The following is a 24,495-nucleotide window of genomic DNA, read 5'->3' on the forward strand; positions in this document are numbered from 1 at the left end:
CATAGGTGGTTGTTCTGAGCTCCTCTGCCCTCCCAGGTCACCCTGCAGCAAGGGGTACTCAGAGTCGTCTGCGGCTCCAGCTCTGGCAGCCAGCCAGGGGCCAGCTGCGGAGGGGGTGACCCGTGCACACAGCTGGGCAGCTGGGTTTTGCTCTCAGGACATGGCAGCTGGTCTGGGCCCGGGGCCCAGTCCTGGACATCTGGCACTGCCCAGGCCTTCCAGGAATAGACATGGCCATGTGTGACCTACACTCGTGTCGCCAGTAAAACATCCCTCCAGAGCATGGGGTCCTACACAGTCCAGGTTTGCACCCACAGATGAGTAGTGAGCTATTAGCACTCCAGAAGCAGTGGGGGGTGCGTGTGACATCCAGCCAGAAAGTAATCTGTGTTTCATTATTTGCATACAGTATGTGGGGAGGGGACCAGACAGAAAGCACCCCTTTCTGCCTGAAACACACACAAATAGCAGAAGACAGTTCTAAACACAGCCAAATCAGGCATAGGAAATGTCTTCACATGAGAAGAAACCTGTCTCTGGGAGTCAGGGAGGGGCGCCCGGCCACACCGGCACTGGCTGCATGATGCGGGGCGTCGAGGAGGGCTGCGGGGGCTTGGCCAGGGCTCAGGGCCCCTCCACAGACAAGAGCCTTCACCCTCGTTACCCTCCCCTGGGCTGTGTGGAGGCCACCTGTCTTCCCTGGACAGGCCGGGAGCCCCTCACCACTGATGCCCCCTTTGCAGACCCGAGGACAACCAGCCCCATAGAAGAGTAATCTGGAAAATGGGGGACCTCGTTAACAGTGAGGAGAATCAGCTATCCTTCACGAAGCAAGAACCACCTCACCACACGGCACCACTGAGGGGGTGTGGCACTGTGCCAAGCCCAGCTCAGTGGCCCCACCCTCGTGGCTGCAACTATTACGTCCTCTTTGGGAAGGGGAGCCCGGGACACAGAGAAGAGACTTGCCAGAGACTGCCCTGCCAGCCTGGATGTGGCAAAGCCAGCCCTCCAGCCCCAGGGAACGGTTCTCAGTCCTGCTGCCCTCGGCTGGGACCTTACTACACAGACCTGAACAAGTAACCAACATAAAAATCCCAGTAGATGGGTTCGGAAACGAACAGGACCAATCTGGGGAGATTCCAGAGGCTGAACTGGTGGGCCATGGAAGGTGGCTCTGCAAGCCTGTCACCTGAGCACCCAACGGGGCCCCAGGAAAGACGACGACATGCAGAGACATAATAACTGTTTTTCCGTGGGGTGAGGAAAGCAAACTAAACAAGCACTAGGTGCCTGGCCGGCTTTGTGGGAGGACCATGTGACTCGATCTCAGGGTCCTGAGTTAAGTCCCCACGGTGGGTACGGATTTACTTAAATAAAAGTAAATCATTATTTAAAAAAAATAAAGTGGGATGGGGCACCTGGGTGGCTCAGTGGGTTGAGCCTCTCCCTTTGGCTCGGGTCATGATCTCAGGGTCCTGGAATCAAGCCCCACATAGGGCTCTCAGCTCGGTGGGGAGCCTGCTTCCCTCTCTCTCTGCCTGCCTCTCTGCCTACTTGTGATCTCTGTCTGTCAAATAAATAAATAAAATCTAAAAAAAAAAAAGTGGGACCCCTGGGTGGCTCAATTATACATCTGCTTTCGGCTCAGGTCATGATCCCAGGGTCCTGGGTCCGAGTCTTCAGCAGGGAGCCTGCTTCTCCCTCTGCCTGCTGCTCCCCTGCTTGCATGCTCTATCAAATAAATAAATAAAATCTTCAGGAAAAAAAGCACTAACAAGAATAATTCTTTAAAAAGCTACATCTTGACAGAACACAATTTAGAAAAAAATCCCAATACGTTCAACCAAAGAGGAAAAAACAACCCGCTAAGGAATACGAATCATACTGTTACCACTGCTCTCGTCAATAGTCTGGGATCCTAAAAGATAACATAGGGAAGACCTTCAAAATTCTAAGGAACAGGACCTCACATTTATAGTTGCAGGAAAACTATCCTTGAAGAACGCGGGAGTAGCACAAAAGAAGTTCACAGCCACAGACCAATGAACGAACTGTGAACTATGTGCAACTGCAAGTAGTAATTCCTAGTCCCACTGTTCTAAAAAGGAGCAGAGGTGGGCATCTCCCCAGCGTTTCCAAGGGTTGGCTCTGAGCAACCCAGGAGCAGCCCAGCCAGATGTGCGTGGGGAGCCTCAGGAATCCCCAGAATGTGGACGCCGGCCTGGCCTCCACCTGCTGCCCCTTCCTGGGTTCTGGGCCCCGAGAGGGCAGATCCCAACCTCGGGCACCCACAGGGACAGGGGTAAAAATGACTCCGCGAGCCGAGCGTCTGCGCCACGTAAACTCACTTACAGTCTTTTATTGTAAAGAAGTTGCGGTTGGAACATGGGACACGGGAGATACACAATCACGGAGTGTTCTTTCAGAAGAGAGAGAGAAAGATCCATATATACAAAAATTGTAAACATGTTCACTTAAATACCCACACAGTTGTCTATGCTACAACGTACAGGGGAGCCACGCAATCGGGACTCCAGAGGGAGGTGCTGTCTGTGAGAACGTTCTGTAGTGACATGATGTGAAAAGCCAGCTTTGAGCGATGCATGAGTAGTCAGCTACGCAGAGGGACCCCAACCTCGGGCTGTGCCTTAAAACGGGGTGCAGGGCAGGTTGTTGAGGGGCTGGGCCAGGAAGCTGAGGGTAAAGGGGTTTGCACAGATGGGCCGTGTCCAGGGCACTGTGGGTACATGGAGACTCTTGGCCTCCCTCCTTGTGAGGCACCTGTCCTGCCAGGCACCCAAGTGCCCCAAGCCTCCCTCGAGCAAGGTCTTACTTGAGGAGAGGGCTGGTGCAACAACCATGTTGTGCCTTCCTAGCCCCAAGTGCCCACATCTGGGCAGACTCCTGGGCCAAGGGCGATAGGGGCAGGAGCAGGGGCCACAGGCAGTGGGGCTGCTTGCGGGGAACTACGAGGTGAAGTCCGAAGACTTGACCACAATCACAACATCGACAGGACCAGGCTACTCTAGCGAACCCGTGAGAGCAAACGGATGGAGGCTCCAGACAGACTGCACACAGCCCCATGGGGTGAACCACCACCACAGGACCAGGGACTGTCACTACCCCTAGGGACATGGGATGGGAGCAGTGCCCATGCTCCCGGGGACAGCCCCTGCACGCAGCTACAGAGGGCGGCTAGACCCCTCACCCCAGAGTGGACAGGTGAGCCACGGGCTAGCTGGCTCGTGAGGGGAATGGCCCCTTTGCAGGCCGATCCACTAGAGGCTGGAGGATACATGTCCAGGGCTGCACTGTCCCCTCCTCAGGACCTCAGGCCTGGGCTCAGCAACTAAGGGGACAGGGTGAACTTGGGGTGGGGGGCAGCCTAGGCACCCTGGGGGCTACCCTCTCTTGGCCCCAGACGGCCCACAGTGGCCACCCTCTCTGGCCCTGGCGCTAGGCCAGGAGGACCTGAGGGAGGTCCCAGGAAACCCTGGACTCTGGCTTGGGGGCAGCCTTCGATCCCTGGTGGGGGCCTGCCGGCCACTAGTAGGCAGGCACCTGGTACCCTTTGGGGCTGGTGTCCAGGGTCTCGGTGAAGGGAGGGCTCTGGTAGGTCTCGGTGCCCTCCACGCCGCTGCCCACTGGGTAGCCAGGGTAGGCCTGACCCGCCCCGGCGCCCAGCTGTTCGGTGGCAAAGAGCGACATGTCCGTGCCCAGGCGGAACCGCTGCAGGGCCTTCACAGTGAGCGCCACCTGAGGGGGAGCCCGGGGTCAGCCAGCACCGACCCCGCCCCACCCCGGCCCCGGCCCGGCCCCCGCCGGCCGCACTCACCCAGCTGAGGATGGAGAAGAAGCTGAAGGCGATGGCGGACCTCGCCGCGTCTCCCGCCTGCAGCGTGCCGGGCCCAGGCGGCGTGCGCTGCCACTGGTTGGTGAGGAAGCAGAAGCCCACGAACCACAGGAAGGACCAGAGCCCTGCGCGCAGGCGTGAGGGTCTCAGGAGGCCGGCGCGCAGGCCCCGCCCCCGAAGCTAGATCCCACCTCCGGGCCGCGCCTCAAAAGCGCGGGCTAGCCCCGCCCCGCGGAGCCCATAGGCCCGCCCCCTAGCCCGGCCCGCCCACCTGAGAAGCCCAGGTCCAGCAGCACAGCGCGGCGGCGGTCCCGGACGCTGCTGATCTGCTGGAAGCGCAAGTCGAGCAGCAGGAAGGCGGCGCAGGCTAGGAAAGCCCCAAGGCCGAGGGCGACTCCGAAGCGGCAGGCGCCCGCGTTCCCGTTGAAGACGCAGCGCAGCTCGGGCCCGCTGTCGGTGTTCACGTAACCCTCGTTGACGATGGGCCCGAAGACGGCGATGGAGAACACCTGCGGGCGGCGGGCGGCGCTCAGGGCCCTGCGGTGGTCCCCTTCCCCGCGGTCACCAGCGCGACTGTTCACGTCCTCTGGCCTGTCCCCTCGTTCCCCGGCAGCACAGGCCCCATCTGTGGATGGGGTCTTCGGGCACTCCTCTAAATACCTCCCTCAGGTATTTAAAATTATGGACAGCATTGCTATTTAGTGAGCATCTACTATGCCCAAGCACCATGCTTAAAACCGCTACTTTACATGCATTCCTCCTAGAATCCTCCCCCCAAACCACCGGGGGGCCGTTGTTATCCCCTTCATAGATGGGAAAATTGGGGCTTCAATTATTGAAGTCACTTGGCTGATAAAAGACGGGGCTGATAGACTGGGTCCCTGGCACATTGTGGGGCCCACAGGATCTCCGCACAGTCCCCTAGACACTGTAGGAACAGGAGCCTTCACCTGGACCAGTGATTCCTAGTCTCCAGTGGGAGGCAGGTGTGGAGAAGAGGGGGGCCAGAGCACAGGGGGGAGCAGCACAGGGACAGTGATAAAGCTGTCACCCAGGCCCTGCACGGAACCCACTCTCAGCATTTGGGAGCTGTGTGGCCTTGCTTCCTAACAAAATAGAGTAACAGGTCCAGTTCGTGGAGTGTTGGGGCCAGAGAAAATAACGACCACCCAGCAGCATCCACCCTTGGTGGGCCCCGGAGGGATGATAGCCTCGTGTGGCTGATTAATAGCACCGTAAGTGTTTGGGCTCAAAGGCGATACTATTGGGGCACCTAGGAGGCTCCATCGGGTGAACATATGACTATTAATTTCAGTTCAGGTAGTGATTTCATGGGTCATGGATTGAGCCCCAAGGAGGGCTTCATTCTTAAAGGGGAGTATACGCGAAATTTTCACTCTCCCCCTGTCCCCCAATTCATGCACGCTTGCTCTCTCGCTCTCTCTCACATAAATAGATAGATAGATAGATAGATCGATCGATCCTTTTTTAAAAAGGGCACCTGGGTGGCTCAGTGGGTTGAGCCGCTGCCTTCAGCTCAGATCATGATCTCAGGGTCCTGGGATCGAGTCCCGCATCGGGCTCTCTGCTCAGCAGGGAGCCTGCTTCCTCCTCTCTCTCTGCCTGCCTCTCTGCCTACTTGTAATCTCTGTCTGTCAAATAAATAAATAAAATCTTTAAAAAAATAATAAATTAATTAATTTAAAAAAAAAAGCCTCTGCCTTTGGCTCAGGTAGTGATCTCAGGGTCCTGGGATGAGCCTGCATCAGGCTCTCTGCTCAGCAGGGAGCCCACTTCCCCCCCACCCCGCCCACCCGCCTGCCTCTCTGCCTGCTTGTGACCTCTCTGTCAAATAAATAAATAAAATCTTAAAAAAAAAAAAAAAAGAGAGGGGCGATACTCTTGATCTCTGGGGTTCACTCACTCTCAAGTTCAGCATCCCCTTACCACAAGGGCTGGAAAGCAGGTAGGCAGTAGACCATAGTCATTTTATACTTTTTTTTTTTTTAAGTAGGCTCTATGCCAAGCGTTGGGTTTGAACTCATGACCCTTAGTCGCATGCTCTAAAGACTGAGCCAGAGGCGCCTGGGTGGCTCAGTGGGTTAAGCCGCTGCCTTCGGCTCGGGTCATGATCTCAGGGTCATGGGATCAAGCCCTGCGTTGGGCTCTCTGCTCAGCGGGGAGCCTGCTTCCCTTCCTCTCTCTCTCTGCCTGCCTCTCTGCCTACTTGTGATCTCTCTCTGTCAAATGAATAAATAAATAAATCTTTAAAAAAAAAAAAAGAGGGGGCACCTGGGTGGCTCAGTGGGTTGAAGCCTCTGCCTTTCGGCTTGGGTCATGATCCCAGGGTCCTGGGATCAAGCCCCACATCGGGCTCTCTGCTCAGCCAGGAGCCTGCTTCTTCCTCTCTCTTTCTCTGCCTGCCTCTCTGCCTACTTATGGTGTCTGTCAAATAAATAAATAAATAATCTTAAAAAAAAAAAAAAAGACTGAGCCAACCAGACGTCTCTGGACCATCATCATTTTTAAACTAGACCCTGCTCTTTTAGCTCTGGGTAGCCCTGTGTTTCTAAAAAAAGATCTCCAGTTTCAACTTGATTTCTCCTCTCCCTCTCCAGCTCCTTGAAATGGAGTCAAGAGGGAAACCCAGGTGCAGGGCATGGACACATCGGCCGAGAGCAGTCCACAAGTCGGACCCGAGCTGGCACCAGAACATAGGGGTCCTACTTCCGTATCTGCACCGAGTCACCTCACCCTGGGCATTGCTTTCCTTGAAGACCAGCCATTCGGTACAGCTGGCAGCAGGAGCCACCAGCTAAATAAAACCCAGAGATCCTCACCCCACCTTCTCGTCTCTCCTGCCTGGAGAGGTGGGAAGAAGGAGCAGGCCACCTGGCCTAGGGATGCCCCAGTAGTCTAGGCTGTCCCCAAATCTGCCCCTCCCACACCACCCCCAGGAAGCCCTCCCCGGGCAGAGCCCCTTCTTGCTGCCCCACCCAGAGGGATCCCAGAGCACCCCCACCCCGCGCGCGGGCGGACACACACACACACACACACACACACTTGCACCTGGAGGGCCTGGGAAAGGGCCAGCTCCCCTGGAAGGAGCCTGGAGGGTGTGTGTGAGGGAGAAGCAGGTGTAAGCGCCAGTTGGTAATACTCGGCTCCCATAGCCCCCTCCTCGTGCTGAGGCTGAGGGCTCAAACCCAATCCCGTCCCCGCCCCTGTGTCCGCTTCCAGGTCGTGAGGACAGGAAAAACGGGGCAGGGGCTGAGGAAGGGGACTGAGTTACACCTAAGGAAGAACTGGAGGATGGGGGCGGCGGGCGGTGACCTCTCAAGGTCCCCGGTGGTTGCCATCGGCCCCTCCCCCTCCCGCAGGTGGGCGCGCCCAGCCCGGTGACGTCACCCCAACCTGCGGCCGGCGGGGGAGGGGCCGGCGGGGACGAGGATGGAGTCGAGGGGCGAGGGGCGAGGGGCGAGGGTAGCGGGGAGGGACGTGGGATGCAAGGCGAGGCGGGACCCGAGACCGGGGCGGGGGCCGGGGCCGGGGTCACTCACCCAGGACGCGACCCGCAGTAGGGTCTGGGGCCGCCGCGCGAAGCTCACGGGGTCCAGGGCGGCCCCCGCGCGGCCCGCGCCGAACGAGGCTCCCTCCATGGCCGGACGAGGAGGGACGCGCGCCCCCGGCACCCTCTGTCTGTCTGTCCGTCCGTCCGGCCGGCCCCGCCCGAGGCCGCCCGGGTGTGCTGCCGAAGCTGCTGGTGCTGCCGCTGCTGTCGCCGCCTCCCGGGAGCGCGCGCCGGCCGCGACGGGGGCGCGCGGGGCGGGGCCGAGCCCGTGCCCCCCGCCAACTGGTCCGCGTGCGGGTCTGAAGCCCATCCCTCCCTCCGCCGCCCCGCCCATCCCCCTTCACCTGCGAGAGCCGGGTCTGAGATGGGAGACCACCCCCAAGCCCCCAAGAGGCGAAGTCAGGAGTCAGCCCGTGCTGCAGCCAGGCGAAGGGACAAACCTGACCCCGCCCCTGGGGTAACCCAGGTCCAAGGGCTCCAGCTTCATCCCAATGAGCGGAGCTCCACCCTCCAGCCCTCAGGGAAGGGGAACCCGACTCCCTGAACCAGGTTCCCCTTAGACCAGAGATCAGTCACTGGGCCCTTTCCTATAACCCCCCAACTGCAACCCCAGCTTCTCCATCAGGGTTCTAGCCTTCCTGTCAGGGAGGGAGAAGGCCTCTGCCCCGCAGGGGCACTTGTCCAGGAGGTCAAGCACACAGACCAGCATGGGTGGGAGCATCTCTGCTCCTCTCTTGTGGCCAGATGCTGTCATTCCAAGGGCTCTCACTGAGCCCTTCACACTCCTGAGTCTCCCCAACTGACTTGTGGCTGGCATGTTTAATTTGGGGCTCAGGGATGGGAAGAAGCATGAAAGATGGGGGCCCCTGCTGGGCTCTTCAGCAGCTCCCGCAGCCCAAGCTTGACAGGGTCCCTCCCTCATGCTCCTTCCTGGCCGGCCTGGCAGGGTCCCAGATGACTGTCCAGGGCATTGCAAGAAACGTCTGCTTTTGCTGAGCATTTACAGTGCCAGGCCCTTCACAAGCCCCATGGACGACGGAAGGAACTGACCACCTCTGTCTTCGTACCACACGTGGACCACTGGCTGAGTTCTTCCAGCACATCAGGAAGCCCCTAGCCATGCTGTTCCTGTGGACAGAAGGGGATGCCGGGCTCGCCCCTTGTGGGTCCCACCCCAGGGCAGTTGTGGCCAGAAGTGTCACCCACCAGTCTTACTACTGGTCCCCGACACTGTGCATCCCATCTGTCACTGCATCTGGCGGTGACAGCTCCCGATCGGTCTTGACCAGCGGCCACTTCCCCCCTTTGGTCCCAGGGCAATTCAGACATGCCCACCCTCCTGGAAATGCTTCCAGATGTCACCCCCTCCTTATGTCCCTGTTTCACCAGGCCCTTCTTACCACCCTTTTAGGGTTCTCTCCTCTTATAACCCTGTGAGCCCCTGTAATCTATGAACCTTGGGAGCCCACGGGCATGATCCTGCGACTTTTCTCCTCCCTCTCTGCCCAGTCCCTCTGTGAGAGTCCTGACAGCTTGAGCCAGAACCTCCCCTTGAACTACAGTTCCACTTGTCTTAGCCTGGGTTGGGGGGTGAAACCTCCAGGAAGTCAGAGTTAGGGGAAAAGGGAAGTGAGGCAGGACAGGAGAGCTCCTCCAGGTGCCGTGTTCCTGAGCCAACGGCTTCCCTGGAGAAGCTGGCTGGTTCTCTGACTAGCAGGTGACACGGGAGAAGCCAGAAGAAAGCCATGTGCTGGGAACAGTCCCTCGAGGGGAGGAGAGAAGAGCGATTTCTGTTGGCTGCTTCCTGCCTCCAGTTTCTTTGCCTTGCTGTCCTCTCTGGGAAGGTGTTGCCGAAGCCAGGACCCCCATGGCGCCCGCTGGGTGAAGATGCGGAGGGAGCCGTGCCGAAGGGAGGGACTAAGACACCACAGGGAGAGGACCCGTATGTGATGACTGCAGGGATGGACACATTGTTGCTGGGCCGTGTGGGCTGGCAGCCAAGCCTGGGGGCATGTGGCCGGGCAGACCTGGCAAGGGCCAAAAGCTACACGCCAGTCACCCCATGCCTGCTCTGCCTACAGTGTTCTCCAGAGCATGGATACTGGGAACAACTTCATCCTCCCAGCTGCTTGGGCCCGAACCCCCCAGTCAACTCTGTCGATCTTCTCTGACCCATCCTGAGCAAGCTTCCCACTCAGCTGCCAGGGGGGTGCCTGCCCTCCCTTGCTCCCACCCATACCTGCCTCATCCTAGCTCAGCAGCCAGAAGAACCTTCCAGAAGTCATCTTGCCATTCCTTGGCTCCAAATCCTCCAAGACCTTCTGGTCACAAGAGGTGGGTGTTAAAAACAGAGTCCTTGCTGGGGACGTGAAGACTTCGTGCCATCTGACCTCCCACTCATCCCTGACCCTTCCTCCGCTCCAGCACTGGGCATCCTTCCTGTTCCTGGGGCTTCCCAGGCTGCTCCCACCCTAGGACCCTGTCCTCCTCCTCTGGAGCAGAACCTGGATGAAAGGAGGCAGCTGAGCAGAGCAGCAAGGGCAGGCCCTGTCTGTCGCCACAAGTCCCAGCACAAAACACACCAAAGCCAGGCCCTTAGTCACTTCTCTACCATTTTATTTTGGTCTCGAGCTCTGAGAACAGTGGCCTCGCAAAGCCTCTTGACAGGCCTGGTACAGGTATACGTGCTGGACAGGAAGCAAGCAGCAGTGCCGGTGGGACCGCCGGGGAAGCCACCCTGCCTGTGCTCGCTTTGCAGGCACTGACCCAGAAGGAGAGCTCAGCCCCCAGGCCTTCCTTGAGTTGCAGAAAGCACAGGGCCTACTGAGCTGCCAGCACCACCGCCGTCCCTTCTTGCTACAGGGTAAGGAGACAACGGCCTAGCCCTCAAGGACAGGGAGCCTGGGCAGGCCTGTCACCTTCCTGTGCGGGGAAGCGGGCACCAGGATGTGGGGTGAGCAGGAGGCCGCATCCTGAATGGGAGGTGCAGACCGGGCTGTTCCTGCCTCCTTCATCTGCAGCCCCTCGGGCCTTGGCTGAGGAGGAGCCCTTGGGGTGTCTGCAGCAGGAACCCCACTTTTCCTCCAAACCTAAGAGGGAAGGAGCCCCTGAGCAGTGTCTGGGGACCATCCAACTGACACACGACAGGCTCTGGCTCTGACGCACTTTAATGAGTGCCCTGACCCCCTCTGGCCAGGCTGCCCGGAGGCCCAGGCTGCTGTCCCACAGCTCTGCTGGCCAACACCTAGTCGCAGGAGCCGTCCTTCCAGCCATCGCGCCAGCGCTCGTCCACCTGGGAGCAGTCGAAGTCGGGCTTGCCCAGCTTGCGGTTCACCTCGTTGTGCAGGCGGCACAGCCACTGGCTGAAGCGGGCCCTAGTGCGAGTGTCTGGCTGGTTTCTGCATATCCTGTGGGGAGGGGGGGGCAGGTGGAAGGCGGGACAGGCAGCGGTCCCACCGCCCCTGCCCCACTGGCTCTGTGCCTGCTCAATCAGGGCAGGAGAGCTGGGGCGCTGCTGTTGGCGACACCCAGGAGGGCCCTTGTGCTCTGAGACACAGACACACGCAGCCCTGCAACCCTCCCACACTGGCACGCTCTTAGGCCTGCTCAACCCTTACCTGGGGAGCTGGGCCAAACCTGACCAGGACTCAAAGCAAGGGATTAAGACACCAATGATGCAACTTTATAACCTCCTAACAATCAGGAAGCCTCACCCCAGCATCCCTGGCCCCAGGCAGTGTTTAAGGGGTGGGGCCACACAAAGGCCTAATACAAAACCTATTTCTAGCACCTGGGGCCCTGGGGCCTCCACCCAGCAAGAGAGCTCTTCTAACTGCCCTGGCCCCCACCTTCAGCGTAGAAACACTTAGAGGTGCCAAATAACAGCTCTTGGGCTCCCCAGTGAGGAAAAGGCTGCTCCTAAAACCAGTGGGTTCTCAAGGCCTTAAAATCAGCAGTCCTACTCCAGATGTCAGGCAAGGTGGGCTCATGAACCTGCTCGAGCCTCCAGGAGGACTCAGCAAGGGACTCTGTAAGTGAGGCCAGGCTGGGAGCCTCTGGAGCAGCAGCCCCATGCAGCTTGGCCCTTAGAGGACAGGAGACCGCTGGGTTGATCCAGTGCCCACTGATGGTGGTCTGTGCTGGGGCTACTCTGCCACCAGGCACCTGCTTCTCCAGGCTCCCCTTTATGACATCAGGGGGGTGGGGGCGACAGGCCCCGGCTCCAGGGGCACTGCTCTGCGGCCTATGGACGATGCGGACACACTTACCTCTTCCTTATATCTTCAGCACACTCCTCACACGGATAAAACTTGGAAAATAAATGTATGAACTGGGCCATGTCTTGCTGCTGTTCTGGGGTGGGCAAATCAGGGTAGTAGGCAGCCAGGGTGTGGAGGACAGCCCAGCTGTGCCGGCCCAGTTCCTCGCGATCCTGAGGACAGTCTTCCCTAAACTTGCTGTCCCGCTGCGGAAGGAGGTCGACCAAGGGTCAGTTCGTCTACCCGGAGGAAGCCCGCAGAGCTCCCGTTTTCACCACCCCAGCCAGAGGCCCACTGACTCGAGACAGCCCTGCGGCCGCCGATCCGCCACACGCGTGGCTGAAACCCTAAAGGCCGGGCCTCCCTTGGGGGCAAGGTTTAGGGACAGCCCCCTTGGCGGGGGAGGGCACAAGTCTGTGAGGCATAGGGCCCGCGGGACGTGGGCGCGGACGCCTGAGAACCAGGCGTGGCGGCCGGGACTAGGGGAGGTGGCCGCCCCGGGCATCTGCACCTTCTGCTGCGTCCGCATCCACGTCTTGAAGTCCACGCAGGCCCGGCAGGGCCGCCTCCGGGAGGTGTCCTCGGCGACCTGAGGATCGGAGGCCGGCGCCGGAGGTGGGGTCGGGGCCGAGGCGGCCACATCTCTCCGCCCCGCGCCCCGGCCGCGCGCGTCCGTCACCAGATCGTCCATCACCTCCGAGCGCGCGCCGCCGGGCAGGAAGGAGAAGAGGCTCCCGCCACCGAAGCGGCCCCGCTCGCCGGGCGCCGCCATGTTGCCCGCGCAATGCCTGCCGGGCCAGCTCGGCCTCCAGATGGGCCTCCAAGTCGGTCTCCAGGCCAGCGCGCGCGCCGCCGCCAGGGCGCGGCCACAGGAGCCGGCCGCGCGCGCCGCGGCCGCGGGCACGGGCGCGGAGGCGGTGCTCGAGCTGGGGGCGGGGTCCGGGGCCGGGGCGGGGTCCGGCGGAGGGGTGGGGGTCTGGTCCGCGGCTTGCGCGGGAGAGGCCGCAGAGCCGGAGGCAGGGGTCCGGGCCGGCGCGGGCGCGGGGTCGGAAACCCGGGTGCCGGCCGCGCCCCTGAGCCTCGATCCGCGTCCCGAGCCTGACTTGCGTCGTCCGTGGCGGCGCTCCCGCTTCCTCCAGTAGAAGAGCAGCGTGTTGTGGAAACCACGCCGCGGCCGCGCCGTGGACTCAGCCTGCGGCCGAGGCGAAGCCCGTGTTCCGGCCCGTGACGCCCCCATCGCTCCGCTCTGACCGCCCCGCGTGCCCGCGGCCAGGCTCTGTGCCCTCAGCTGGGCCGCGCCCCGAGGCCGGCCGCGCGGCGCCCTGGCAACAAGGGGTGGCGCGATGAGCGCACAGAGTGCCGCGCGCGTTAGGGCCTGGGTCCCGCGGGTCCGCCCGGACGACCGGCGCCACGACAACGGGCGCCGGCGGGTCTCTGGGCTCCTAAGGGCACCGAGTAGCCTGGATCCGGAAGTCTGCCTGAAGGGGTTAATAGCCATATCGCGAGTGGCCGCAGCTTCTATACGTACACTGATTCACCCTGCAAATACTTGTGTAGTGTCTAATCGGTTCCAAGTGCGGGTCCAGGCCTGGCCAGGGTGGGGCGCAAGATCCGTCCTGGACCTCCTCCCCGGGCTCATTGTCCAGTGGTCGAGACGGAAAAAGCAAGAACAAAACAAAAAAGTGGCACACTAACAAATATTCCCTGACAAATGGGGGGGACCACGAACAGGCATGGTAAATCCAGGAGGTCTCCTTGAGGAGGTGACACTTAGGCAGAGGCCTAAAGGAACTGGGAATTTAAGGACCATGGGGAAGGACAATTTCGGGCAGGGCTACCCCAAGCGGATCCCCTTTGTGTTTTGCAAAGACTCCCCTGGAGGGTGGATTTCATAGGAGCTAGTGAGGAGCACGGGGTGTGGGTGGGGGTCGTCCAAGGGATAGATGAGCCTGGGGTCTATGGAAAGAGAATGGAAAAGAACCAGGGTTGCTGGAGTGTGAAGCAGGGGCTTTCGGCTGGGGCAGAGAGGGGGCCTCAGCACCCTTCTAGAGATTTCGGGCTGTGAATAAACAGGCCCTCTCCCAGCTTTTCTCCTTATCTTCAAGGGGAGTGGTGTCTGCCCCACCCTGCCCCCTGCCAGGCCAGCTGGGACTGCAGCATGGCCCCTACTGAGGTTGAGAGAGCGTGACAGCTGGGCTAAAGGCAGTCTGCAATTGAGGCCTGTGTCAGCAGGTGTTCATTGCCTGCGCCAAGACCAGGAAAGGTTTGAGAGCACTGGTAGGACAGGTGCACAAAGGCCCTTTGTCAAGGCTAGGGTGATTTCTGGGAGGGATGCCCTAGAGGCTAACCCCTCCCTGGACAGCTTGGGGTAGGATTCCCAACCTAGAGCTGGTGGCCCCAACAGCAGATAGAGCCAATGTATGCCAGGGTTGGATGTAGGTCTGGAAGACTTCGCTATAAAGCAGCAGCCCAGAGACGTGGGGCACTGGAGTACCCCCTGTCTGGGGATTCTAGGGCCCAAGCCGTCTTCACCCCAGTTAGTGGGGGAATGGTGGCTCCTGCTCTTGAAGGCTGTGTTTGCAGTAAATTGTGATAAAATCATGAATTCAGAGGCAGCTCTCAAAAAACAGTCCTAATCACCCCACCGTCCCCTGCCAAGTGCCAGCCACAGCAGAAAGGGTTCCTCTTTGTCCTGCCCCAAGTCTTCCCACCACGGGGGAACCGCCAGGGTGAGCCTGCGAGGTCCACCCCCCACAACACATCCAGAAGAAGTGACATTAATTATCCATTTATTTTTTATTTTTTAATTTTTTAAAGATTTTGTTTATTTTTTTTGACAGAGAGATTACAAGTAGGCACAGAGGCAGAGAGAGAGGGAGAAAGTAGGCTCCCTGCTGAGCAGAGAGCCCAATGTGGGGCTTGATCCCAGGACCCTGGGATCATGACCTGAGCTGAAGGCAGAGGCTTTAACCCACTGAGCCACCCAGGTGCTCCTAATTATCCATTTAATACAAATTTCCTCTCCCGTGACTTGGAAACATTAAGAGACCTTTCCTGCAATGTGAGTATTAAGCCAAACAAAGTACATAAAGGTTTCAGCACAGGGTCCTTGGTTCCTGATGACAACAGCAGTCAGGTTCCCAGGTGAGTTCAAAGACAGAGCCATGGGGCACGCCCTGGAGGAGGCTCCACTAGTCTCAGCACCCCAGTGGGTGTGGGAGAGCCAGGAGGGGTTTGGGAGGCCTGCAGCGCTTTAATGGCTCTGCTTACCGCCTCCTCGCTTGGGCCAGACTCATGCCTAAGGGACTCAGGCCGCAGTCTCCACCCTCTACTGTCTCTCTGCCCCACCCTGCCCCCACACACCTCTCAAGCCCTGTGTTCCTGTCTCTCAGATCTGCTTTGGGCACAGTGAGGAAGCTGGGAAAGATCCAAGGGCAGGGCAGCGATAGGAGGACCTGGCAGGTCTGGGGCATACCTGGGGAATTCCAATCAGTCTTCCGGGTGCTCAGGAGCTCCCTTCCTTCTCCCCCCCACCACCCCAGTGTGAGCCAGGACACAGTGGGACCCTAGCCACACAGTACCAGCTCCAGAAGCCCAGGACTGTGACCAGTGCAGCACAGCAATGGCCAGCCCCCGGTACCCGGTGTCCGTGTGTGCAGCGGCCCTAGTCCAGACAGCGCGGCATCAGGTGTGATGGGGGCGGGGTGGGGGGTGTGTGTCCCTGCCACCCTCAAGGAAAAAGGGAGGATTTCCTGGCCCAGACCCTCCAAGGTGCCCCCAACCTTTGTCTCAACAGACATTTGCCTTCTCTGTGTGCTGGTCGGACGGCAGCGACACCTTCGTGCGCAGGAGTTGGGAGGAGTTCAAGAAGCTCCATGTGAGTGAGCCTGAGGTGAACCCCATTGCCCCAGTGGCTTGACCCTCCAGCGGCCCCTGGCTGGATGTTGGCCCTTGTGCCCGTGAGGGCGTCCAGCTCCTGCGACCCCCAGCCTGGCAAGGAACCCTCACCCTCCCAAGGGAACAGGTGAACTCTCATGAACTCTGAGACCGATTCGCTGGTTCTCCCTTAGAAGAGCCTCAAGGAGACCTTCCCCGTAGAGGCGGGCCTACTGCGGAGATCCGACCGCATTCTCCCCAAGCTTCCCGGTGAGGCTGTTTGCAAGGCCAGGGCGGGGGGGGGGGGTAATCCCGGGAGGGGCAGGGGCACCAGCGACCTGGTGGAGGGAACCCTGGGGCGGTCCCACAGTCCCTTCCCGTTGTGCCTGCAGACGCATCGCTTTTGGTGCGTGGGGGGCGCACAGGCCGCGGCCTAGCTCGCCTGCGGCTGCTGGAGACCTATTCCCGGACACTGCTGACCATGGCTGCCCGCGTGTCCCAGAGCCCAGTGCTCAGCGACTTCTTTGCACCGCAACCCCTGGACCTGGAGCCCAGGCTGCCAGCCGGCAGGTGCCTCACTCATCCCCAACTCCCAGCCCGCGAAAGTACTTGGGGGATGGGGGAGGAGGGAAGACTGGGCGGGTTGGGGAGGGGCAGCAGGCCCTCACCACACATCCTACCCACCCCTCGCTGCGTGCTACCCTTCCCAGTCTGGTGATCCTGCCAGCTCCTGAAGAGCCCCTAGGCCGCCCGACGGACACCCTGGCCATCCGTGGCCTGGAGGCTCAGAGCCTGCGATGCCTGCAGCCCTTCAGCACCCAGGACATGCAAGGCCGCCCTTTCCACACACGGGCCCAGGAGGTCCTAGACGTGCTGCTGCGGCACTCCTCAGGTGAGGCTGGGTAGGACTGAGAGAGCTCGCTCTCTGCCCCCAGGACCGGAGCAGGCTTGGGGGGGCCTGAGCCTCCATGTACCTCTTGCACACAGGCTGGTGGCTGGTGGTGAACGAAGACCAGCAAACAGCGTGGTTTCCTGCTCCGTACCTGGAGGAAGCAGCCCCCGGCCCACAACAGCAGCCCTTAGGGAGCAGAGGTGATTACCCATCCCCCAACACCAAGCCAGCCACTACCACTGGGCAGCGTGTGGCAAAGCGGAGTCACAAGGAACAGCCAAGCGAGTACTGGACGTGGAGACAGTGTACTTGGTCCCCAGACTGAGTGGGAGCACCAGTGGGTTTGAGTGACCCCCATCATCAGGGGGATGCCTGAAAGTGGTGACTCCATGGGAGATGGGATAGGTCAGGGCCCTGGCCCCCGGCGCCCCGCTGTGACCCCCAAATACCCACTCCGCAGGGTCTCAGTTCTGCGCTTCCCAAGCCTATGAGAGCAGCCACGCAGATGAACTCTCCGTGCCTGCTGGGGCGCGGGTGCGCGTGCTGGAAATGTCCGATCGCGGCTGGTGGCTCTGCAGGTGCGCGGGGGAAGGGCTTGGGCGGGGCCCAGGGTTGGGGCGGGGCAGGATCCATCACGCTCTAAACCCCGCCCTCCTCGCAGGTTCGGCGGGCGCTGCGGTCTCCTCCCCGCTGTACTGCTGCGGCCAGAGGGGCTGGGCGCGCTCCTGAGTGGGTCAGGGCTCCACCGCCAGGAGGACAGTGAAGAGGCCAGGGTGGGAGATCCCCAACGTCCCCCTGAGATCCCCCAAGGCACAACGCTAACCCCTATGGTGCCCGCCCACCCTCCGCTCAGCGCCATTCAGACCCGCTGCTGCACCATCACCCGCAGGGCCCTGGCACGGAAGTACCCTCTCCAGGGCGTGTGGAGCTGCGCAGAGGGCAGGCCCAAAGCTCCAGACCCCGGGGGTGACTGACGCTAGCCGGGCCACCGCCACCACAGCCGTGGGAGGAGTATCCGAGGGTCGGACCTCTGACTGGCCGGGCCAGGAAACCAACCTCCCCCATGTCCCTAGTAAAGCTCTTCCACGGAGGCACAAGCTAGTATCTGTGCTGAGGGGCAGGGCCTGCTGGGTCTTAGCAGGGCTGGGGCGAGACACAGTGCACACATGGGAAGTCCAGACAGAGTAGGACTGCTTTCTGCTTGTTTCAGAGAGCTGAAGGAGCCACAGAGGGGGCCGCGGGGAGGGTGGGCAGCTTCATGTTGTGCCACAAGAAGTCCAGGAAGGTGGCTGCCTGCAGCGTCCGGCTGAGCCGCTGAAAATGCCGCTCTGGGGGAGGACACAGGCGTCAGCGGCTCCGTGGGGGCTGGCTGGCTGCTCCCACCCTGCCCCGGGCCTGGCCCACATACCGGTGTAGGGCAGCAGGGCCTCCAGGGAGGCCTGCACGCCTGGGTAGGCCAGGAGCTCTTCCGGGGGCTCGTGCCGCAGCAGCACTCCCAGCACAGCCTGCGCGTCGTGGCAGTGCCTCGAGTTGGTGTTCCATGTGACACAGAAGCGCAGCAAGGCCTCTGTGGGGACGAGGACCGTCGGACCTACCCACTGGCTGCCCTGCCCCAGCCAGCCACCGCCCCACCACCCGCCCGCCCCAGACCTTTCTGATCTCGCCGCAGCCGCAGCACCGTGGCTCCCAACTTCTCGCAGGCCTCGGGGTCCCTCCGGATGGCTGGGGGTTGGGGGGTGGGAACCGAGCCTCAGGGAAGGTCACGAGTTGGACCCAAGCCCCTCCCCCTGCCCCAGAGCCCGAGGCAGCACTGACCCTGGATGACAGTGAGCACAGTGTGGGGCCGGTCCAGGGAGATGGCCAGGCCCAGTGCCCGCAGGTACCGCTTCTCATGGAGCAGGTTGTCCAGTTCCTGTTGCCTGGCGGGGGGAGGAGGGAGGACAGGGTCACTGGGGGACCTGGTGGGGACTGAAGGCAGAGCCAGCAAGGGGCTGGCTCGGGAGTCTGCGGCCCGGCCCGAAGCATCCACTGGTGCAGAGCTGTGTTGAGCTCCAAGCCTCAGTTTCTCCACGCCACAAAGCAGGGGTGACACCCGTATGCCCCCCAAGTGTGGACACATGGTGTCACTCAAGGAGACCGCACAGGGACCCCCAGACTTACTTGACCACCTCCTCCTCCCGCCGGGCTTGCTCCTCGGCCTGCTCCACCTCGGTCACATCCTGCGGTCACCGCGAGGTCAGAAGGGCACCCTGATGCGGCCCCGCCCAGTCCCCACAACCCCTGAACGTCCATACCTTCCAGAGGATGACACAGGAGTCACTAGCGCCGGTGAGGGCACGATCGTCCAGCCGGCTGCAGTGCAGCCCCCAGACCTTGTCCTCATGGGCATCCAGGGTCTTCACACACTCGTTGTTTTTGATGGTCCAGAGCTTCAGGAGACCGTCAGAGCCGCTGGGTTTGGGATCGGGAGGGGTTCAGAGCTGGGGCCCGGCCTGCAGCTCACCCCCACCCGTATCCCCAGCCAGCTCACCTGGACAGCAGCTGGGTGCCACGGCTCACGAAGGCCACCTTCAGCACCGAAGCGTCATGCCCCTCGAATGTCTGCAGGGCAGGTAGAGGAGAGCGTGAGACAATGCCGGGCAGTGGGGTGGGCCGGGGAGGGGGCTAGGCTGCCTACCTTGAGGCAGCTGAAGTCCTGCAGTGCCCAGAGCTTGACGGTACCGTCAGCTGAGGCTGTGGCCAGCACCTGGTCCATGGGTGAGAACTGGACACACCAGAGGCCGCGCCGGTGGCCTGAGAAGATGCCAAGCAGCTGGCACTGTGGCAAAGCCCAGAGCTTGGCTGTGCGGTCCTGTGAGCCTGTGGCCAGCAACTTGTCGTTGGGGGCAATAGCCACGCTGTTGATGTCCTGGTGATGGGAGCAGGTGGCAGCTCAGACCCCCATCCCAGCAAGGTCCCGGCCCGGCCCTGCCCTGCCCCACTGTGCCATCACCTTGTCATGGCAGCGCTGTGTGGCCTGGGCCTGGAGAAGGACAGGACCGCCGTCTGGGGCTGCACCCTTGGACAGCAGGGCTTCAGGGACGGGCCACACCTTCACAGTGCAGTCCTGGCTCCCCGTCACCAGGAAGGTCTCCTTCAGCCTGAGGCCAGAAGTGGGGGACGGGAGACACCTGCTGAGCCCTGGCCAGCCCTGTCTGCTAGCGCATCACAGCCTGAGCCTGCAGGACCACAGCCCCGACCAGGGGGACTGTTCTGGATGCACACAGCCCCTGTCATCCCCACACCCCTCTGGGACCACTTGTCTACTAGAGCACCCACCACCCACCCTTGGTCTACCATACCTGATGACTTGGTCACATGACCCCAACACCACCCCCTACCCTGGCAAGGAATGTGTCTTCTACCTAAGCCTTGTTCAGTGTCATTCTTCCTACTCTGAAGCCTCCCCCAGCCTTTTTTCTTTTTTTTTTTTAAGTTTTTATTTATTTGAGGTAGAATGTGAGAAAGCATGAGCAGTGGAGAAGGGGAGAGGGAGAGGAAGAAACAGGCTCTCCTAGGAGCAAGAAGCCTGACGCAGGGCTCGATCCCAGGATGCTAGGGTCACACCTAAGCCAAAGGCACCCACACACCCTGAGCCTCTCCCCTTTTATTCACCCAGCCCCAAAATCACCTCTGAGGAGCTCTGACCTCCAAGAGCACCTGGGGGTCCCCAGCATTCCGTTACACATCCCTATCCCAGAGCCTCAAAGACCACGGCTGAAGCCTCCCGATCCACATCTCCCCAAGCTGGAACCCCATTAGAAGGATCTGGGCCTCTGAAACAACACAGAGCCCAGCCCTGACCACTTACCTGGAGCAGCAGATGGCGCCCACGCTGTGTGTGTGCCCGGAGCCCTGAGCCACACGGGTCACCTTGCCAGCCTTGTTCATCCTCCAGAGACACATACTCTGATCCTGGGAATCAAAGAGGTGAGGACAGAGCCTGGGCTGGGCTTCCCCCACGGGGACCCATACCTTCACACTTCAGATGCCCCACCTTGGCACAGCTGGCAAAGAGCCGCCCTTTCCGAAACACGTCCAGGGCCAAGACAATGTCTGGGAAAAAGTAGAGAGGAGAAGGTCATCAGTTACGGTAAAGGGGGGCCTTCCAGCCCAGGATGCAGTGCTGGGGGCACGGACATGAGGGCATGAGCTCCCTGACCTGTGTGGCCGTGGAGAATCTGGCAGGCCATTGTCTGCAGCTCAAACACTTTCAGGCTGGGGCTGTTGGAAGCCACAACAATGTGGGAGTCCTCAGGCCCAAGAAACCGGACATCCAGCACCTCCTCGCTGTAGCCGGCAAACTGTGAGGGTGGGGGCCGGAGGGATACCGGTCAGAGTCCGTGTGAGAGGCGGGTTGGCATCCTTGGGCTTCGGGCTGAGCAGGGCAGCGCTCACCTGTTTCTGCAACTGTAGGGAGCGTGTCTCGTAGAGCAGCAGGTTGTGGTCGGCGGTGACGGTGAGGAGCAGGTTGGCAGAGTGGGCCAGAGAGCAGCAGGTCAGCTCCTGCCGGGGACCTGGTGGCTGCTGTTGCATGTACACACACTGCCCAGAGGCTGCCTCCCACACACGCAGCAGGCCTGTGTGGGGGGATGTGGGTTGCTGGCATTCAAGTCCACCGACCGCCCCCAGACCCTGCTGCCCACCCTGGCCTGGGCATGCGCACCTTGGTCTCCGGCTGTCAGGAAGTGCAGGCCCTTGGACTTTACACCCAGCTCTGGTGCCGGCTCCTCCGGTAGCAGCACCGCGGCCTCCACGCTCTGAGGATAAGCCGGTTAGAGGCAGCCGCACCCCCCTCCCCTCGACTGGCTGGGCACCCTGGTATCCCCACCTCAAACACTGGCACAGTCCTCATGGCCTGGTGGCTCCGCAGGTCCCACACAACACAGATCTTGTCACGGCCTGAGCTGGGGGTGGAGGTGGGGGGGGACACAGCCACCTCAGTCCCCAGTCTCAGTGGTGGCCCTCCCCTTCCCGCTGTGGCCTGAGCAGCTGGCCGCTGACCTCAGCATGGTGTGGCCATCAGCGCTAAAGGTTAGGGAGGTGACGGCACTGTAGTGGGCAGTCATCACGGCTAGACACGACTGGTCCTGCAGCGACCATGCGCGGATGGTGGTGTCTGCAGCTGAGGAGAAGAGCAGCAGGCGTGCGGGGTCCGGGTGGAAGGCCACTAAGCTGCGGGCAGGGAGCGGGTGAGTTGCGTGACCCCGACCGTAAGGCCCCATTCTCCCTCTGCTGTCCTCTACTCACTGTACGACCCCTGGTGAGCCCCGAAAGTGGTGTGTCCCGTAGTGCCGCACAACGTCCCAGACACGCACTGCCCCATCACAACCGCCTGTGGAAACGTGTCTGAAGTGAAGGGGCTGGTGTGTCTGAAGACCCCTGACTGTGTGCCCTCCCGGGGCCCAGCCACTCCGCCAGGGACCTACCTGTAGCTAGCAGTGTGGAAGTGGGGTCAAAGGCCATGGTGGCCACCGGGGCTGTGTGTACTGCCTTCCACAGGCGGGTGACGCTGCCCTCTTGCCAGGCCCACTGAGCCAGCAGCAGTGCCCGGCTGGCTGTGACCAGCACCTAGAGAGCGATGCAGTTCAGACGGGAGAGGAGAGGTTGGGAGAGGCTGGGAGAGGCTGGGAGAGGCTGGGAGAGCCGGGAGGGGAGAGGTGTGTCCTCAGTGGCCCAAATTCAAATTTGCATGAGAAGTATGGAGCCCTGGACTCTTACCCCTGCCCCTGCCCCATATACCTCATTGTCAGGGCTGAGATCAAAGGCAGTGATGTCCTCCTGGTCCTCCTAGAGGCAAGAGTCAGCACACAGAGCGCCATGAGCACAGGCTTCCCTCCACACTAGCCCACTGCCCTGGCTCTTCCCACCCTCACCTGCTCTAGGCTCCGCAGGACGGCCCCCGATGCCACGTCCAAGATGTTGACTCTGGTACCACAAATGCAGAAGAGATGCTGCCCAGTCTGGTCCAGCTGGGGACAGAAGGGTATCAGCCAAGATAAGCAGCTCTTAGCAGCCCCTGCCTGCCCCACCACTCTGCCTCTCCCAGGGCCGGTACCTGCACCTTCCCGCCCTTGTAGAACGGCTCAATCTTGCGCTCGACAGCATAGCTAGAGAGAGAACAGCATTCGAGAGTGAGGCACCCACCCCTTGGCCCCCAGCGCCCAGCACTGGGCTGGGTGCTCTCCCAGAGCTCAACCCAAGAGGCCCCTGCCCCTGAGAAATTCCCAGGCAGAGGCTGGGATGCAGGGGGTTGGAGGGGGCTCTTCTCACTCTTCTCTGTCAGCAGCACTGAGGGGGGGTGTCACAGAGGAGGCCAGACCCAGAGCTGGCCAGGATTCACACCAGGTTCTCAGGCAGTCCAGGCAAGGAGGCGGGTCTTCCCGCAGCCGAGTACTCCAGACCTCGGGGGCCCCCTGCAGGCCGTGGGAGGCCAGCAGAGGAGACCAGCCCAGAGCACCACCCCCCTCAACAGCTTCCTGCCTCCTCCCCAACCCTAGCTCCTTCCTCCCACTCCCCAAGTAGCACTCCTGTCTGCAGCCTCATGCTGCCTCCTCCCTCCCCTCTCGTTGGCCTCCACGCTGGTCCAGGCCACCGCAGGGTCATCTGGACAGCTGCTCCAGCCTCATCGCCAGGCCTCCATCCACTGCCTCACTGCCCGCAGCTGCCAAGAAGGCCTTCCCAAACACACACGTGTACGTCACTACCCTGCCTTAAAACCCTCCCCTGTCCCTACGTGCTTCTAAGACCCTCACTTGGAGGAGCCAAGGCTCCTGCCACACAGGCTGTTCCACTCGGTGGCGTGGGTCTCTCCTCCCCGATTCCTCTGGCACCTGGCTCACTGGGAGGCTTGGCTGTCCACATGAAATGGAGCCCCCAACCACCGAGCCCAGACACGCTCTTGATCCCAAGCCTTCCCTTCGGCAGTGCGCATCGCTCCCACTGACGGAAATGAGCTGCTTAGCGCGTTTACTCCATCAGACCCAGCTCCGCGAGGAGAGGAGTCCGTCCTGAACGGGGTCCTGCGCACTAAGATGTTCCCCAGGGTCCCTAGGTTACTGAATCAGCCCAGGATTCAGGGCCTCCAGAGCCACAGCGGACGCCCATCTCCTGAGCTCTCTTCCCGCTCCACGTTGAAGGGGACAGGAGGTGAGAGCCCCGCGCAGCCTGCCCCGGTGCTCAACACCGGAGGCTGGGGGAGACCCGCTGGGGTCCAGGACCAGCTCGCCCCTTCCTCCTTTAGTTTTTCACCCACAAGCCCCGATCGGCTCCTACTGTACTAACGGACGCTGGCTCCGCACTTTGTAATACCGCAAGCAACACGACTCCCACGGACCAGTTCGTATACCGCCCTCAGGCTCTCCCCAGACCCGAACCGGCGTCCGGTCGAGAGGCACACCTGCCACTCGGGCGGTGAACCCCGCTCCCTCCCTGCGCGGCATCCACAGCCGCAGCGCCCCGGCTCACTTGGCCTTGAAGCGGCCCACTCCCGCCACGGGTTCCGCCATGTCGCCGCCGCCGCCTCCCCCGCCTCCGCCGCCGCCGCGTGAGGGAAACTCGGGCGCCACTCTTCACTGACGGCGCGCCGCAGATGGCGTCACTGGGCACGACCCCTGTGACATCACCAGCTGCGCGCTCGGCGCCATCTTTGCTGTGGGCAGCCCCTGCTGTGTCAGGAAGCGGAAGCTGGTAGAGGCGTCTCTGGCTTGTCTCTGGCTTGGAGGAACGGGCGTAGAGCCGCGTGGGGGTGGCGGGTCCTCCGGGGGCGGCTGAGTGCAGGGCCTGGCGTTTGCCCGCTGTTGGTTTTTTAGTGAAGTTTTAAAAAAAGGAGTCGTTGGAAATGTTTACTGAAGCCATCCCAAGGCTCTTGGCCCTCGGCCTTCCGGGATTTGGGTACAAGGCCGTCAGGTGCTCCTGGATGGCTACGATAGATATGGAGGGTAAATGAATAAATCGGGTAACTTCAGAGCCTCTCAGATATTTATTGATCACATTCTTCGTG

At 61.2% G+C, this 24,495-nt stretch overlaps 4 protein-coding genes across 4 annotated transcripts; 1 reads left to right on the forward strand and 3 right to left on the reverse strand.

The window, feature by feature from the left end:
- Window positions 1–2,331: 2,331 nt before the first annotated feature.
- Window positions 2,332–7,661, reverse strand: SYNGR3 (synaptogyrin 3). Its single transcript, XM_082713569.1, has 4 exons — window positions 7,417–7,661; window positions 4,128–4,365; window positions 3,839–3,981; window positions 2,332–3,759 (listed from the first exon to the last, which is right to left on the reverse strand). Exons 1-4 carry the CDS (start codon window positions 7,513–7,515, stop codon window positions 3,550–3,552), a joined length of 690 nt encoding a protein of 229 aa, XP_082569695.1. The 5' UTR covers window positions 7,516–7,661; the 3' UTR covers window positions 2,332–3,549.
- A 2,365-nt stretch (window positions 7,662–10,026) lies between these two features.
- GFER (growth factor, augmenter of liver regeneration) lies at window positions 10,027–12,600 on the reverse strand. Its single transcript, XM_082713537.1, has 3 exons — window positions 12,198–12,600; window positions 11,696–11,892; window positions 10,027–10,834 (listed from the first exon to the last, which is right to left on the reverse strand). Exons 1-3 carry the CDS (start codon window positions 12,456–12,458, stop codon window positions 10,672–10,674), a joined length of 621 nt encoding a protein of 206 aa, XP_082569663.1. The 5' UTR covers window positions 12,459–12,600; the 3' UTR covers window positions 10,027–10,671.
- An 890-nt stretch (window positions 12,601–13,490) lies between these two features.
- On the forward strand, window positions 13,491–19,862 carry NOXO1 (NADPH oxidase organizer 1). Its single transcript, XM_082713540.1, has 8 exons — window positions 13,491–15,374; window positions 15,483–15,563; window positions 15,757–15,832; window positions 15,955–16,132; window positions 16,273–16,454; window positions 16,550–16,654; window positions 16,915–17,032; window positions 17,116–19,862. The coding sequence occupies exons 1-8, from the start codon at window positions 15,309–15,311 to the stop codon at window positions 17,426–17,428; spliced, it is 1,119 nt and encodes a 372-aa protein (XP_082569666.1). The 5' UTR covers window positions 13,491–15,308; the 3' UTR covers window positions 17,429–19,862.
- TBL3 (transducin beta like 3) lies at window positions 17,633–24,454 on the reverse strand. The gene is made up of 22 exons (XM_082713518.1): window positions 23,961–24,454; window positions 22,552–22,603; window positions 22,370–22,465; window positions 22,236–22,283; window positions 21,923–22,064; window positions 21,744–21,828; window positions 21,498–21,668; window positions 21,325–21,400; window positions 21,160–21,253; window positions 20,892–21,073; window positions 20,656–20,797; window positions 20,491–20,549; window positions 20,305–20,408; window positions 19,447–19,594; window positions 19,132–19,362; window positions 18,985–19,055; window positions 18,749–18,905; window positions 18,615–18,673; window positions 18,270–18,373; window positions 18,105–18,176; window positions 17,863–18,021; window positions 17,633–17,782 (listed from the first exon to the last, which is right to left on the reverse strand). The coding sequence occupies exons 1-22, from the start codon at window positions 23,999–24,001 to the stop codon at window positions 17,661–17,663; spliced, it is 2,415 nt and encodes an 804-aa protein (XP_082569644.1). The 5' UTR covers window positions 24,002–24,454; the 3' UTR covers window positions 17,633–17,660.
- Window positions 24,455–24,495: the final 41 nt, after the last annotated feature.

This window comes from Mustela nivalis (assembly GCF_964662115.1).
Source record: "Mustela nivalis genome assembly, chromosome: 19".
NCBI lineage: Eukaryota > Metazoa > Chordata > Mammalia > Carnivora > Mustelidae > Mustela > Mustela nivalis.

What these genes read in the sequence shown, in the direction of transcription:
- NOXO1 (XM_082713540.1), top strand. Translation starts at nt 15,309, where the DNA reads ATGGCCAGCCCCCGGTACCCGGTGTCCGTGTGTGCAGCGGCCCTAGTC. An exon ending in AGGAGTTCAAGAAGCTCCAT is followed by an intron (nt 15,564 to 15,756) that starts GTGAGTGAGCCT and finishes GTTCTCCCTTAG; the next exon opens with AAGAGCCTCAAGGAGACCTT. An exon ending in CGCGGCTGGTGGCTCTGCAG is followed by an intron (nt 17,033 to 17,115) that starts GTGCGCGGGGGA and finishes CCCTCCTCGCAG; the next exon opens with GTTCGGCGGGCGCTGCGGTC.
- GFER (XM_082713537.1), bottom strand. Translation starts at nt 12,458, where the DNA reads ATGGCGGCGCCCGGCGAGCGGGGCCGCTTCGGTGGCGGGAGCCTCTTC. An exon ending in GGATGCGGACGCAGCAGAAG is followed by an intron (nt 11,893 to 12,197) that starts GTGCAGATGCCC and finishes CTCCTTCCGCAG; the next exon opens with CGGGACAGCAAGTTTAGGGA. An exon ending in GCTGAAGATATAAGGAAGAG is followed by an intron (nt 10,835 to 11,695) that starts GTAAGTGTGTCC and finishes CCCTCCCCACAG; the next exon opens with GATATGCAGAAACCAGCCAG.
- SYNGR3 (XM_082713569.1), bottom strand. Translation starts at nt 7,515, where the DNA reads ATGGAGGGAGCCTCGTTCGGCGCGGGCCGCGCGGGGGCCGCCCTGGAC. An exon ending in TACTGCGGGTCGCGTCCTGG is followed by an intron (nt 4,366 to 7,416) that starts GTGAGTGACCCC and finishes CGCCGCCCGCAG; the next exon opens with GTGTTCTCCATCGCCGTCTT. An exon ending in TCTTCTCCATCCTCAGCTGG is followed by an intron (nt 3,760 to 3,838) that starts GTGAGTGCGGCC and finishes GCTCCCCCTCAG; the next exon opens with GTGGCGCTCACTGTGAAGGC.
- TBL3 (XM_082713518.1), bottom strand. Translation starts at nt 24,001, where the DNA reads ATGGCGGAACCCGTGGCGGGAGTGGGCCGCTTCAAGGCCAA. An exon ending in GTGGGCCGCTTCAAGGCCAA is followed by an intron (nt 22,604 to 23,960) that starts GTGAGCCGGGGC and finishes TTCTCTCTCTAG; the next exon opens with CTATGCTGTCGAGCGCAAGA. An exon ending in ATCTCAGCCCTGACAATGAG is followed by an intron (nt 22,065 to 22,235) that starts GTATATGGGGCA and finishes ATCGCTCTCTAG; the next exon opens with GTGCTGGTCACAGCCAGCCG.